Source organism: Chiloscyllium plagiosum, chromosome 22 (assembly GCF_004010195.1).
Source record: "Chiloscyllium plagiosum isolate BGI_BamShark_2017 chromosome 22, ASM401019v2, whole genome shotgun sequence".
NCBI lineage: Eukaryota > Metazoa > Chordata > Chondrichthyes > Orectolobiformes > Hemiscylliidae > Chiloscyllium > Chiloscyllium plagiosum.
Window position 1 is genome coordinate 42,833,085 of NC_057731.1, and position 16,481 is coordinate 42,849,565.

The 16,481-nt window shown below is 42.1% G+C and overlaps 1 protein-coding gene across 2 annotated transcripts in view; it reads left to right on the top strand.

Moving 5' to 3' along the window:
- The window catches only part of pcgf6 (polycomb group ring finger 6), an 86,743-nt gene extending 73,161 nt beyond the window's left edge, over positions 1-13,582 (top strand). For both annotated transcript variants that reach the window (XM_043712875.1, XM_043712874.1), the window contains exon 10: positions 12,723-13,582. In XM_043712875.1, coding sequence (XP_043568810.1) covers positions 12,723-12,770 — 48 coding nt within the window. In that variant the 3' untranslated portion in view covers positions 12,771-13,582. The remainder of the gene's footprint in view (positions 1-12,722) is intronic.
- The last annotated feature ends 2,899 nt before the right edge of the window (positions 13,583-16,481 follow it).

Sequence of the window (16,481 nt, forward strand, 5' to 3'; positions counted from 1 at the left end):
TCCCACTTCTGAGCGGCTATGTGGACATTCTGACCAATGGCCTCTGCCAGCGGCTCTATTACCAACATAAACAATAACAGTGAGAGGGGGCAGCCTTGCCAACTACCCCTACCAATCCTAAAATTCCCAGACTTCACCCCGTTGGTGATGACCACGGCCAGAGGGTGGTGATATAAAACCACCACCCACCTAGCAAAGACTCCACCAAACCCAAACTGTTCTAGGACATAAAAAAGATACGGCCATTCCAGCCGGTCAAATGCTTTCTCTGTATCTAAGGAAATCACCAACCCCTGAATCGATCGTTGCTGACAAATTTGGACCTTATTCAGTAACCTTCTAATATTATTAGAGGACCTAAGGCCCCTTATAAAGCCTGTCTGGCCCTCTTTAATAATATGGAGCAACACCTTTTCCAATCTCAGTATCAGGATCTTGGACAGAATCTTGAAATCTGAATTTAATAGAGAAATGGGCCTGTATGAGGAACAGTCCTCAGGAATCTTCCCCTTCTTAAGAATTTAGGAAATATTAGCTTCTCTCAAAGATGGTGGTAGGCATTCATGCATATGGGAGTGATTGTACATCTCCAACATCGGCTCTGACAGAATCCCTATAAACTCCTTATAAAACTCACCCGGGAGAGCATCTTGGCCAGGCGCTTTCTCACTCTGAAGCTGCCTAGCTGCCTCCTGTATTTCCTGAACTGTCAAGGGGGCATTAAGGAGAGAGGCCTGTTCCAAGGTTACCCCTGGGAGGTCCAAGTTCTTTAAAAAGATCTCCATTTTAGCCCTCTTGTCCTCGCAACATTCAGACCGATACAATTCGGAGTAAAAGCTCCGAAAAGCCTCATTAATCTTTTTAGCATCATATGTAAGGACCACATCGCTGTCTCTGATTGCAGTAATGGATTGGGGAGCACACTTTCTCCTCGTCAGGTACGCTAAATACTTCCCTGGCCTATCCCCATATTTGAACAGCCTTTGTCTAGCAAAAGCAAGTTCTTTCTTTGCGTTTTGTGTCAGTATTGAATTCAAGGCAGCCCAGAGATCCATGATCCGCTGTAGCTTAGTCACCAAAGGCCGCACAAAATGTGCCGCCTCCGCGGCTTTCAACCGCGCCTCAAGTAGACGCTGCTGTTCCTCCTTTTGTCATTTCTGGCTAGCCGAATAGGAAATAGCCAATCCCCTAGCAAAGACCTTAGCAGTCTCCCATAGCATAGATGGACTACTAGCCATGCCTGAGTTGATAGTCGAGAATTCCTGAAATTCCTTCAAAACGTATTCCACAAATTTGGAATCCTGAAGGAGAAGAGGGTCCAAATGCCTGTGCCACAAACCTAGCCCTTCATTATTGGCCTTAACCTCCAAATATACTGCCACATGATCAGAGATAGCTATATTCCCAGTTTTACAACCCATAATCGAATCCAGAAGGGCCGAGGGAGCCAGAAAGAGGTCAATCCTCGTGTGACATTTATGTGGGTTTGAAAAAAAGGTGAAGTCCCTGCTGGTAGGGTGAAGACATCTCCAAATATCCACCAACCCAACTCCTCGCATAAGTCAACCACCTGCTTGGCCTGCGAAGAAATATTTGGGGGCCCACAAGGCATCCTGTCCACTCTCAGATCCAAAAGACAATTAAAATCCCCCCTATAATAATGTGCCATGTTCCAAAAGCACTCAACTTAGAGAAAACACTAATCAAAAAGTTGAGGGGATGCGCCGGAGGACAGTAGACATTTAAAATGCCATATTCCTCCCCATGTATCAGAGCTTTGCATATCACAAACCATCCCTGCTCATCTTTCACCTGCTCTAATAATGTAAACGGAAGATTTTTCTGGATAAGTACCACCACTCCCCTACTTTTAGTAGTAAAGGATGAAAAGAATACCTGGTCAAAACCACCCTGATGTAATTTCATCAAGATGGGTTTCCTGCAACAAAGTGACATCAACCCTTTCCCTCTTAAGACTAGAAAGCCCTTTTTCCTTTTAACAGGCGAATGGCTTCCCTTAATGTTCCATGTGCACCATTTAATAAGACACTTAGCCATACCCCTCGGAGGGAGAACCCTGCTTACAAAGCACCGAGCATAAGTAAATAAAGACTCTTGGGTCGAAGAACTATATATACAAAAACTACTCTATCATAACTATAAGCAACTATTACTACCAAAAAACTACAAAGAAAACCAACTATAAAACCTTGAATGGAAGCCTCTTCCCTCTGCCCATAGGGGGCATTCACCCTACCCATCCCCTTCTTCACAGCTCTTTCAAACCCGGACTGTGCCCCAGCCTTAGGCCAGAAAAAAAAACAAGGAGATGATCCTTAAATCAACAGAAAAAAGACAAAGTCAGGATGAGCACTCCACCCATCCCTGGCTTCATGTCACCCCTACTTGTGACTAAAAGAGAAACAGAACAAACAAAAAAAAGGGGAGAGACAACAAAGAACATCCACAAAATTTCCCATCAGAAAATCCAGTTATTAAAAAAAAAGGAACAAGTTATTCCAAGGTCTTTTCCCCCCTTTCCAAAAAGGAAATTATTAGGGAGAAAGAAAGGAATTAAAAAAAGGAAGGGAAAACATGGGGAAAGATAGAAAAGAGAACAAGCATTAACCGTATTCTTCAGGCCAATCCATCTATTTTAAAATGTGTACAAAGTTTTTAGCTTTATCCACTGAGTCAAATGCATAAACTGAGTCCTCGTGGCTGAAATGGAGCACTGCGGGGTATCTCATGGAGTACTGGACGCCCAGGTTCCTCAGCCTCTTTTTAACTTCATCGAAGGACTTCCTCTTTCGGATTACAGCTGCAGAGAAATCCTGGAAAAACATGATTTTTGACCCCTTGTGCAGCAGTGCCCGTGGATCTTTTCCCAGTGATCTGGAAGCTTTGATGACTTTTTACCTGTCCTTATATGAGTGGAAGTGCACTAGGACCGAGCGGGGCAGCTGCACCCGCCCTGACCTGTGCACTGTAACCCAATAAGCACTTTCAATCTGCAACTTGCTGGACTCGATGTGAAGGCCCAAAATCTTCGGCAGCCAGCTTTCAAAGAAGCTGACTGGCTGCTCACCTTCCTCAACTTCAGGGAGCCCGACAATTCGGAGATTTATCCTCCGACCTCCATTTTCGAGATCGTCGATATGGCCTCGCAAGGCCCGTGCCTCTCGCTCCACCCCTGGATCCGACTGGATGAGGACTCCATCACAGCTTCTGAGGCCTTAGTTCAACCCTCCACCTCCTCCAGCCTCTTCCCAAGGCCCTGGATCTCCTGCTCATGCTTTTGCAGTGTGGATGCAATAGGTTGGACCTGGGCCCGAATCTCCCCACGGATCTCCTCATTTGCAGCCCCAACTTTCAAAGTACGTCTCTCCATCGCTGCAGCCAATTCCTGTGAGTCTCTCAGGTCCCCAGGAGGTTCAGGAGAGGTTGCTGCTGCTGCTGCAGTCTCTGGTGTGGTAGGTGCTACAGGGGAGTGTTCTCCCTGCTGCTGCTTGCTCACTCTTTTTTCCCTTTGGCATCCTTCCCCCTCTCAAATATTAACAAATATGTGTTCTGTAAGGTTTTAAACTAATAATTCCACCACATAGGTTGGCCAGGTTTGGCAAAAAACACCAGTATGCCTTGGCTGTTAGACAGAGCTGTCCACAGCAGTTCTACAGAATCGCCGCCATCTTGCCGAGTCCGATTACTGCGCCTTTAGCGATGATCTTTGCGTCCACACTGTCTAATGGAGTAGTGCTAGATGATTGGAGGATGACAAATGTTATTCCATTGTTAAGGAAAGGGAATGGGGCTAATCCTGGGAATTACAGACCAGTCAGTCTTTTGTCAGTGTGGGCAAAATATTGGAGAGGATTCTGAGAGGCAGGATTTATGATTACTTGAAAAACCATACTTTAATTAGAGATAGTCAGCATGGCTTTGTGAGGAGAAGGTCATGCTTCACAAACCTTATTTGATTCTTTTGAGGATGTGACAAAATACATTGATGAAGATAGAGCAGTGGATATGGTGTACATGGATTTTGGCAAGGCATTTGATAAGGTTTCCCATGGTAGGCTCATTCAGAAAGTAAGCAGGCATGGGATACAGGGAAATCTGGCTGTCTAGATAGAAGACAGAGGGTGGTGGTAGATGGAAAGTATTCAGCCTGAAGCTCGGTGACTACTGGTATTCCACAGGGATCAATTTTGGGACCTCTGCTCTTTGTGACTTTTATAAATGACTTGGATGAGGAAGTGGAAGGGTGGGTTAGTAAGTTGATAAAGTGGAAGGTGGAGTTCAACCTGGAAAAATATGAAGTGATTCACTTTAGAAGGTCAAATTTGAATGCAGAATACAGGGTTAAAGACAGGATTCTTGGCAGTGTGGAGGATCAGAGGGATCTTGTGGTCCATGTCCACACATCCCTCAAAGTTGCCACCGAAGTTGATAGGCTTGTTAAGCAGTATATTGTGCGTTGGCTTTCTTTAGCAGGGGGGTTGAGTTTACGAGCTGCGAGGTTATGCTGTAACTCTGTAGAGCCCTGGTTAGACCACACTTGGAATATTGTGTTCAGTTCTGGTCACCTCATTATAGGAAAGATGGATAAGCTTTAGAAAGGGTGCAGAAGAGTCTTACCAGAATGCTGTCTGGACTGAAGGGCATGACTTATGAAGAAAGGTTGAAGGAGTGAGGGCACTTCTCATTGGAGCGAAGAAGGATGAGAGGTGACTTGATTGAGGTCTACAAGATGTTGAGAGGCATAAATAGAGTGGATAGCCAGAGACTTTTTCTAAGAGCAGAATGTCTATCACGAAGGGGCATAATTTTAAGGTAATTGGAGCAAAGTTTAAGGGAGATGTCAGAGGTAGGTTCTTTACGCAGGGTGGTGGGTGCGTGGAATGCATTGCCAGTGGTGGTAGTAGAGTCAGCTACATTAGGGACATTTAAGCGAATCTTGGATAGACTCATGGATGATAGTAAAATGAAGATTATGCAGGTTAGTCTGATCGTAGGGTAGGATAAAAGGCTGGCACGACATCAGGGGCCAAAGGGCTTGTACTGTGCTGTACTGTTCTATCTTCTATGAATTGTGAGCACTTTTTATTGTGAATAATTTCAAGGTCACAACTGATTGCTACAAAATAACTTTAGCCATTATTTTCATAGCTGCACGATGAGTTAGGCTGATTGTTTTATGGACTGAGATTTACACCTCTTGTTCTCACCTCGCTGTTCACCTAGTCTGACAACATCCTTTCATTAATAAGGCTGGAATCAATTACTTGTTGTAGTTTAATGAACTTGTTTGATCCTTCAAATTTTTACAAGCCACAATCTCCTTAATGCATTTGTGTTTGTCATTGCAAAAATTTTATCATCTTCAATGTTTGTTACAGATTTTCAAACTGTCCGCCCTTGAATATGCCCTGATCGAACTGTCTCTGCTTGTTATTTGTACAGGGCCTCCTGTTCACCTTGGAGTAGCCCTGTTCAAAAGTACCATTGTGTTTCACTTAAATGCATTAGCAGGCATTTAATTCTGTTTTAGTTACTTCTTCGGCTATTTTGGGTCTTTCAAATATAAGCAGTCCTTACAGAGGGGAACTTGCAAGTGGTGGTGTTCCCATGCATCTGCTGCCCTTGTCCTCCTAAATTCAAGAACTCGTGGGGTTTTCAATTCTGCTACTGCTGATGGTCTACTGTGCCTAATGGATGCTTGGATTGAGCTGCTAGATCAGTTCTGAATCTATCCAATTTAGCAAAATGAACAGTATTGTCAGTGTGAAGCTGGGAGTTTATCTCTACCAGGGCTATCCCGTGTTATTGTCTATTAATACTCTCATGGACACTAGTAGATTGGCAAAGGCGAGGTCACGTATGTTTTCTCTTTATGTTGGTTTGCTCACCACCTGACACAGACCTGGTGTAACAGACACATGTTTCAGGGTTTGAGCAAATGGAATGGAAATATTTGACTCTCAAAGATATTGCTCTTCATATCTGAACTGGTTTCTCAACTCATTATTACCTGTACCTGTACCTGTATTTCCCTTTTTAATTAAATACACAAGTTCTTTGTATCTTTGTTTGTCTTGCTGCAATTATACAGGGCCTTGGTGAGACTACACCTAGTGTATTGTGAATAGTTATTGTCTCCTTATCTGAGAAAGAATGTTCTTGCTATTGAGGGAGTACAGCCAAGGATTCCTGGGTTGGCAGAACTAATATGTGAGAAGAGGTTGAATCATTTAGGATTATACTCTGAACTGGAGTTCAGAAGGTTGGGGGAAGATCTTATAGGAACGCACTAAATGCAAGAATAAATGCACGAAGGATATTCCTAAAGGCAGGAGAGTGCAGACCCAGGGGTCACAGCCTAATAACACGAGATAAACCATTTAGGACTGAGGTGAGGAGAAATTTCTTCACCCAGAGAGTGGTCAGCCTGCAGAATTCGATACCACAGAAAGCAGTCAAGGCCAAAACAGTGTATGATTTCAAAAGGAATTGGATATAGCACTTGGTGCTGAAGGGATTAAAGGATGTGGGAAAAAAGCTGGAACAGACTATCAAGTTGGAACATCAGCCATGATCATAATGAGTGATGGAGCAGCCTCAAAGAGCTGAATGACCTACTCCTGCTCCTATTTTCTATTTTTGCAGGCATTTTTCTTTAATTATCCTGTACAATTCTGAGTAGAGAACTGCTTGATGAAGGAATTAGTCATAGTCATAGAGATGTACAGCATGGAAACAGACCCTTCGGTCCAACCTGTCCATGCCGACCAGATATCCCAACCCAATCTAGTCCCACCTGCCAGCACCCGGCCCATATCCCTCCAAACCCTTCCTTTTCACATGCCCATCCAAATGCCTTTTAAATGTTGCAATTGTACCAGCCTCCACCACTTCCTCTGGCAGCTCGTTCCATTCATGTACCACCTTCTGCGTGAAAAGGTTGCCCCTTAGGTCTCTTTTATATCTTTCCCCTCTCAACCTAAACCTATGCCCACTAGTTCTGGACTCCCTGACCCCAGGGAAAAGACTTTGCCTATTTATCCTATCCATGTCCCTCATAATTTTGTAAACCTCTATAAGGTCACCCCTCAGCCTCCAACGCTCCAGGGAAAACAGCCCTAGACTGTTCAGCCCCTCCCTATAGCTCAAATCCTCCAACTCTGGCAACATCCTTGTAAATCTTTTCTGAACCCTTTCAAGTTTCACAACATCTTTCCCATAGGAAGGAGACCAGAATTTCATGCAATATTCCAACAGTGGCTTAAGCAATGTCCTGTACAGCCGCAACATGACGTCCCAACTCCTGTACTCAATACTCTGACCAATAAAGGAAAGCATACCAAACGCCTTCTTCACTATCCTATCTACCCACGACTCCACTTTCGAGGAGCTATGAACCTGCACTCCAAGATCTCTTTGTTCAGCAACACTCCCTTGGACCTTACCATTAAGTGTATAAGTCCTGCTAAGATTTGCTTTCTCAAAACGCAGCACCTCACATTTATCTGAATTAAACTCCATCTGCCACTTCTCAGCCCATTGACCCATCTGATCAAGATCCTAATCTGAGGTAACCTTCTTCGATGTCCACTACCCCTCCAATTTTAGTGTCATCTGCAAACTTAGATTAGATTAGATTAGATGACTTACAGTGTGGAAACAGGCCCTTCGGGCCAACAAGTCCACACCGACCCGCTGAAGCGTAACCCACCCAGACCCATTATCCTACATTTGCCCCTTCACCTAACACTACGGGCAATTTAGCATGGTCAATTCACCTAACCTGCACATTTTTGGAAATTTTCGGAGGAAACCGGAGCACCCGGAGGAAACCCACGCAGACACGGGGAGAATGTGCAAACTCCACACAGAATCGCCTGAGGAATTGAACCCGGGTCTCTGGCGTTGTGAGGCAGCAGTGCTAACCACTGTGACACCGTGCCGCCCACTTACTAGCAGTACCTCTTATGCTTGCATTCAGTTGTGTAGATATCACACCACCTCAACCCTTTTCCTGTATTAACTCCATGTCTGTTGTAATCAATAAGTAGATCATTCAAATATATTTTGTTACTGCTGCCATTTCTCTGATATGACTGCTAAAGACTTCCTTTTCCATTTCAGTCCCATTATTTGCCAATTTGAAGACTAATATCCCTGACTAATGTAGCTTTGGAGTGCCAGTTGTACTAACTTTATCTGTACCTTTCTTTGTCTATGGTAAACTTCCCTGCATAATATGCTCCCTGTTTAATTACTGTAACTCCTTCCTTCTCTCTCAAAATATATATTATCCCAATGTTTCTTTTACAAACCTGTCTTAATTGAAGATTTCTGTTAATGCCATTAAGTGGAAAATTTATTGTAAATTCTAGTCAATGTTTGAACCCTGTGTTGTTTTACTGCATTTTAATCTTTTATTTTTGACTATTTAACAATTTCCCTTTACTACTGTTTTAATATCTTTGCTTTATTATTTTTACCATGTACTATCCATGTCAGCTTATTTTACCATATCCTGTTTTTCATGTTAACTGGTCTTCTGTATAAGTATTATCCCCATTTATAGTTTCCGTGTCTGTTAGCTGATTCTGCTGCTTTTATTTTCCCAGACCTCACATCCCTTCTTATTTTTAATTATTTTCTCATATATCAGTTATATGTCAGATGTCTGAGGATTAGTTAGCTCAGTTGGCTGATTTGCGATGCAGTGTGATGCCAACAGCATGGGTTCAGCCAATAGCTCTATTTTAGATTGGAAGGATGTTGTGAAACTGAAAAAGGTTCAAAAAAGACTTACAAGGATGTTGCCAGGGTTGGAGGGTTTGAGCCATGGGGAGAGGCTGAATAGGCTGGGGCTGTTTTCCCTGGAGCGTCAGAGGCTGAGGGCTAACCTTATAGAGATATATGAAACCACAAGGGGCATGGATAGGGTAAATAGACAAGGTCTTTTCCCTGGGTGGGGCAGTCCAGAACTAGAGGGCATAGGTTTAAGGTGCGAGGGGAAAAGTTTAAAAGGGACCTAAAGGGCAACTTTTTCACGCAGAGGGTGGTACATGTATGGAATGAGCTTCCTGAAGAAATGGTGGAGGCTGGTATAATTACTTCATTTAAAAGGCATCTGGATGGCTATATGAATAGAGGGAAATGGACTAAATCCTGGCAAATGGAACTAAGGTTAATTTAGGATATCTGCTCAGCATGGACAAGTTGGACGGAAGGGTGTGTCCCCGTGCTTATACCTCAATGACTGTATGACTATGGATGTAGGTTTGCTCGCTGAGCTGGAAGCTTCATTTCCAGACATTTTGTTACCCTACTAGGTAACATCCTCAGTGGGCCTCAGGCGAAGCAATGCTGAAAATTCCTGCTTTCTATTTCAGCATTGCTTCGCCTGAGGCCCACTGAAGATGTTACCTAGTAGGGTAACGAAACGCCTGGAAATGAATCTTCCAGCTCAGTGAGCAAACCTACATCCAAAACCTCAACCTAAGCTACAAATCTTCTCAAAACTCGCTAACTGTATGACTATGTAATTTATCTTTGCAGAACTGGTGTCAGCCTCAACAAAATACAATCATTATTCTTGAAAGCACTCATTTAGTCAATGGTTGGCATCTCAAAACCTATGTCTTTCCCGAAGGAAGCACATGTGGAAGTAATCCTAAAATTCCAGCATTAGAATTTTGGTGTAGAAACCTTTTTAAATCTCTTACACTTATCATAGAAGATTTCAGCCCTTTCTGCCCCACATTTTATTTATTCTTTCGTAGATTGTGAGTCTCACAGGCAAGGCCAGTATTTGTTGTTCATACTTAATTATTCATTAAACCATTGCTGTCTCTGTGATATATGTATACCCATAATGCTGTTAGACAGGGAGTTTCAGGATTTGAACCCAGTGTCAATGAAGGAATGTCAATATAATTACAAGACAGGATCATTTACAGCTTGGATAGTATTCCCGTTCAGGAGGAAGTGAAGACTGGAGATCAGAGGCGAGAGTACAGTGCTGGAAAAGCACAGCAGGTCAGGCAGCATCCAAGGAGCAGGAGAATTGACTTTTTGGGCATTAGCCCTTCATCAGGAATGGGATCCCATTCATCTGTTATCCTTGTACTTCTGGGTGGTGTCGCAGTTTTGGAAGGTGCTGTTGAAGGATAATTTACCAGTTGCTGTAGGGCATTTGTTGAAGGTACAAACTACTGTCACTGTGCATTAAGGGGAAGGAGGTGAATGTGGTGCCAATTAAACAGTCCGCTGTATCTTGGATGGTGTCACCATTCCTGAATGTTGTTGGAACTGCAGTCATACTACACTCCTGACTTTTGCCCTGTAGTTAATGGAAAAGGATTGGAGAGTTATTTATTACAGAATTCCCAGTTTATGACCTGCTTGTGTAGCCACAATAGTTTCATGAATATCAAATTCTTGATCAATGGTAACCCTTAGGAGGTTGATAGTGGGGGGGAGTGTTTAGTGATGGTAATGCCATTGAATGTCAGGAGGCAATGATTACATTCTTCTTGTTGGAGATGGCCATTGCTTAACGCTAGGATGATATGAATGTTACTTGCCACTTGCCATCCCAAGCTTGAATATTGTGCATGTCTGGCTGCAATTGGAATTGGACTGCTTCAGTATTTGAGGAGTTGCATATTATGCTGAATGTTAAACTGAATATTATGTAAATAAGAACCACAATCACTGGTTGCTTTCCTTCCCCTTGCACAATGTTTATTTGATATTATCCTGGTCTGGACTGTGATAGTATTAGCCTCACTAATTATTGAATCCTCTCTCATTGCTGCATTTCTGTCTGTCTCTGTCTCTATTGTGTCTCCTTTCTAACCATTTTTTTATTGGTTGAGGCCATTATTGGCTCTGCTCAGAGTCCCAGTATTCCCCACAGGAATCTGGTGTTTGAGAGTGTCAGTTTCTCTCGTCCTGTTCTAAATTTCCTCACCTTTGGATTGTCACCAATCCTTTCATTTCTTGCTTTCACTCTTCAGTGTGACTTCCACTTAAGATCACTACAGAATCTTCTCTAATGTTTAGTTAGATTGTTTCAATCGACCTCTTGTCTTCTCAGACTTTGAGCATGAGCTTGTGTAAAATAGTGTCATATTTACCTGATTTAACCCCCGATATTGGAAACTTCTACATTTTGCAGTGGATTAAAAACTATCCTTTCTTGTGCTAAGCTTTGGGAAGATAGAAATTCTGTTCTCTCTGTTCTCTCACCACTAAAAACTACCTTTTCCTGGCAATTGTTGGAGGCTGAACCAGACTGTTTGCACTCTCTGTGTATGTCTTAGAATCATAGAGATGTCCAACACGGAAGGGATTTAACCACAAGGTGAACTTCCAGCTACATATCTGGGACATCATTGAAATTGCCATTTTCCACATCTCTAGCTTCACTCTGCCTCAGTCCATCAGTCAAGACTGAAACTCCCAATCATTATTACTAGACTTGATGATGCTAGTGCCCTTTGCTGATTTCCTGTATTCTGTGGCCATAACTTTTGAAGTTTTCTGGACTTGTGCTGCCCATGTCCCAACGTGCACATCTCCTCTGTGTTCCTGACCTGCACTGAACATGGTTAAGCAACAACTCCAATTTTAAAATGTTCATCCTTCTTCTCAAATCTTTCCATAGCTTTAAGCTTTCTACCACTGAACTCTGCACCCACAATCCTCTGAAATCTCTGCAGTTCTCTAATCCTGAGAATCCCTGAATTTTTTTTCAACATCGATAGTGATGCCTTCAACTGCCATTTCCTTTGGCTCTGGAATTCCGTCCTCTCAACCTCACTTTCCTTCTTTAATACGTTCCTTACAACCTACCTCTTTAACCATTGGTCCTAATATGGCACCATGTCAGAAATTGGTCATTGCTCTTGTGAAGTGTATTAAATGCATTTATTAAGGTGAAGGCAATCTATAAATGCAAGTTGTTATCCAAGATATAGTTAACTTCTTTGTTCTAATTTATAGTTTATAGTAATCATTTGGAGACTCAACACATTCTTGCCCCTTTGCATCTTATTCTTCAATGTAAAGAGATATTAGGGCCAATGACAAAAAAAAAAACTTGATCAAGAAAGCAGGTTTTAAGGCACTCATTTTTAGAATTCCTTACTCTAATTGCTCCCTGCTCATCCTAATGTGCTCTCTGAATTGAGTAACACAGGTCTGTATGGTGTAGCAAATTAAGATATGAGGAAAAGGTCGAGAATGTGGTGCTGGAAAAGCACAGCAGGTCAGGCAGCATCCGAGGAGCAGGAGAGTCGATGTTTTGGGCATAAGCCCTGACGAAGGGCATATGCCCAAAACATCGATTTTCCTGCTCCTCGGATGCTGCCTGACTTGCTGTGCTTTTCCAGTACCATGCTTTTGGACTCTGATCTCCAACATCTGCAGTCCTGCCTTTCTCCTAGACTCTGTATTGTATATTGAGTGATGGCAATGCACAAACATAAATGATAGGCACTAATTGAGAATTCGTTTTAACTTTAGCACAGATAATATTTGCTCTGTTGATTGTAGATTTCTGTGAGGGGATTGTTTCTGGCTAGGGGCTGCAAGCTGATAGGATAAGCATCGTTATAATATTGCTCATTGGCATTGCTATGGGGGAGGGGAAATCGGGACAAAGCCTTTTAATGGATAACCCTTTTGTCTTTACTATGTTTCAGGATGGTTTACTCATTCTACACTATGGACTCGTGCGATCTCAGAAATGATGGTGGATTCTCTCCCATTATCAAACAGTAATGTGACTGGTGTTGATTTGGCATCAAACATAATGGAAAGGAACACATGTTCTGTGGTCTACTTGGAATTTGCACTGATCAGTTCCAGAGTCACTGGGGTTAGAGTCTGCAGAGCCAGCTTTGAAAGAATGGCACTTGGGGATCACTACTGTAATTTGGCAAAACATTACATCCTGTTGGTTACCTTAATCTTATTCGCTGAGCCTTGTATTCCTGTTCATACTCTGCAGCTGTTTATGTGCCTGTAGTTTTGCATCCTGCTGAGCTTGCACTACTGTAGGTTACTTAAAATATTTGTATGTGACACCAATATTATCAGACAGCTTTTAACTGCACACAGTGTCATTGTTCATTGAAACGAGCTGTGATATTAGATCCTGGCACTGACCACTACTAACTTAGAACCATAGTAATGTCACCTCTTGACCAACTGTGACACAGTACTGCTGACCATTATAATGTCACATGTTATCACTGACTGCTGGGATGTTCTAGTATTGACCACTGTGATGTCATATCTTTTTACTGCCTGCTGTGATGTCACATCTGATACAGATTGGTGATAATGAGACTGCAGTAACACAAGTTATTTGCAGTGACTGGAGCTGATATCAACACTAGGGCCTTTTGCCTTTGTTTAGAGAACCTTCTGCATTTTTTGAACTGTTCAGAAAAGTTTTTAGATATTTTTCACCAGTTTGTTAAATCTTTTGCTGAATAATAAAAATGGAATGAAGTTGTTTACTATAAGAAAAATGAAAAAAATATATTTTTAAATGAAAGCTTTGACGTGTTCTGGTGTAATTAAGAATTTCAGATATTGTTCCAGTTCTTAATGACCTGAACATTTCTTTTATGAAATGAACGCACCAAGGTGCTTCACAGGAATATCACAAAGCGAAATTAGGGCAGATGACCAAAAGCTACATCAAAGTGGGAGCAATGTCTTAAAAGAGGAAATTGATGGAGAATGCAGAGTGGTTGAGCGAGGGAATTTCAGATCTCAGCTTGGCAGTTGAAGGCATGAACACTGCCAAGAAGCAGTTAAAATCTGGTTCAGTGTTACCAAAGATTCCATCAAACAATACTAGGACAGTTGCAGGACCATGTTGGATACAGAGTAAATTACTCTCTACATTATCTGTACCTGTACACCAAGCTTTGTCACAGCCAGTGTTTAGCAGGAGGACAGAGGAAACACTTCAAGGATGTCTTCAAAACCTCCGTAAGACAGTGCTACATCCCCACTGACTCGAGGGAATCTTTAGCCCAAGACTGTCCTGATTTGGAGGTGACACATCCATAAAGGAGATGACCATCTCCAACAAATCCAGATGAAAAGCAGAAGGAGCATGTTGAAACCATTCCTCCTGTGGTAGAGGGTGTGGTTCCAGCGTTGGACTATTTTGTCACCTCACACCCACAATACCAGCGTGGAAACGGTCATCCTTGATACTTGTGCACAAAAAACAGAAAGCCAGCACAAAGGTGCAACAAGTAATCAGAAAGGCTAATGCAATGTTGACCTTCATTTTAAAGGCATTGGAGTATAAGAGTAGGGAAGTCTTCCTGAAACTGTACAAGGTGGTGCTGAGACCACATCTAGAGTAATCTATACAGTTTTGGTCCCTTTATTTAAGGAAAGTTATTAATTAATTGGAGGCTGTTCAGAGACATTCATTAGGATGATCCTTGTGTGAAGGGATTATCTTAGGAGCAAAGACTAAACAGGCAGGGACTTTACTCAGTGGAGTTTTGAAGATTGAGAGGTGATCTCATTGAAACATATAGGATCCTTAAGAAGCTTGGCAGGTAAATGATGATGGGATGTTTCCCCTCATGGTAGAGTCAAGGACCAGAGAGCATGGTCTCAGAATAAAGAGGCATTAAGTTAAAACTGAGATGATGTGAAATTTCTTCTCTCAGAGGGTTGACAGCCTTTGGAACTTTACCACAGAAATCTGGGGAGTAAGAATCCTTGTGTATGTTTAAGGCTGAGATAGATAGATTTTTGATCAAGGATTATGTGGAAAGGGGATGTGAGGAATGTCAATCCCCATGATCCTATTGAATAGCGGAGCAGGCTCGAGTAGCTGAATGGCCTGTTCATATTTCTTACGGGGTCTTGATCCCAAGGGATTGCCCGAGGCAACAAGTAAGCAACATGATGGTAAAATCTCCCACTTATCTGCATTGGTGCGTCTGTACAAATGCACCAATTGTGATGAATAAGTTTGGTGAACTGCAAACACAAATAGCTTTGCAGGAATTTGACCTGATGGAAATGGTGATTTAAAATGATGGATGATCAGATGCTTAATGTTCACGGACACAAAGTGCTGTGGTGAGGCAAAAGGAAGCTGGGCTGAAATTTGTGATTTGTGAAGACATTGCAATGTCATAAAAAGATGTCTTTTAGGAGGCAAGAACAGAATCCATTTAATTCAAGTTGAACAGCAAGAAGGATAATACTATGCTACTAGGGTATTCATTAGGCATTCAAATAATGAAAGAGAGAGACAAATCTATGGGGAAGTCACAGAGGTTTGCAAGAACTATGGAATGGAGATATTGGGAGACCCCAATTGGAACAACTTCCTGAGAAAAATTGACCTAAGTAGGCATCCTTTGAATCAAAGAATGGGAGTCATGGTCATTCACTCAAGTATTTTTTTTTGTGACAAGCTTCATTTGTTGAATGGCAATTACTACACTGAGGGTGCACCCAACTAAAGAGGTTCAGGATAGGCCAGGACCCTTGCACAGCCAGACCCAACCCCTGGAACCTCAGCATGAATTCTTTATGCGCTTGTGAACAAACACAAATAATACTGTACGTTACTGAGCAGTGTCCCCTTTTGCAGACCAAGTGACAAACTAGTCACCTTAAACTTAGCAAATGAGGAAGCTATTGCATGGTTCAGGAGTTTGCATGTACTAAATAAACAATTTGGAGGACTTTATACAATTATCAATATTTGAACCGTGTTAGAATAAAGAGTAAGGATGGGGAGGATTTTTGAGAATAGACTTATCAAAAAACCAGATCATTCAACATTTTCTTGACTCAAAGATGAAAGATTCATTGCTGGATCTGATGATATTGATGATGTGGAGGTGCCGGTGCTGGCCTGGGGTGGACAAAGTTAAACATCACACAACACCAGGTTATAGTCCCAACAGATTTATCTAAAAGTATCAGCTTTCTGAGCACTGCTTCTTCATCAGGCAGCTAGCTACCTGATGAAGGAGCAGCTCTCCAAAAGCTTTTACTTTCAAATAAACCTGTTGGACTATTATCTGGTGTTATGTGATTTTTAATTGATGATATTGGAAGTTGACCAAGCGTCTTGAGAGAATCACCTAGCTAAGAATGATTGTTGTTTCACAAAGTCTAGATAAATAATGGAGAAGAGCAATGGAAAACTTAAGTTTGAAGTGATAAGTTGGAAGAGGGCCAATTTCACTGGGATAAAACGGCACCTACCCAGGGTAAAATGACAGATGAGATACAGATTAAACTGCAACAGCTGATTTATAATGAGGAGCTACCAGCCACTTACAGAGAATACAAGAATAGAAAGACTGTGAACCAAATGGAGCACAAAATCCACCAGCGGTTAAATAGAAACTGGAAAGTAGGACATAATATGAGTTTTATTAGGAACAAAGTGGTTCATA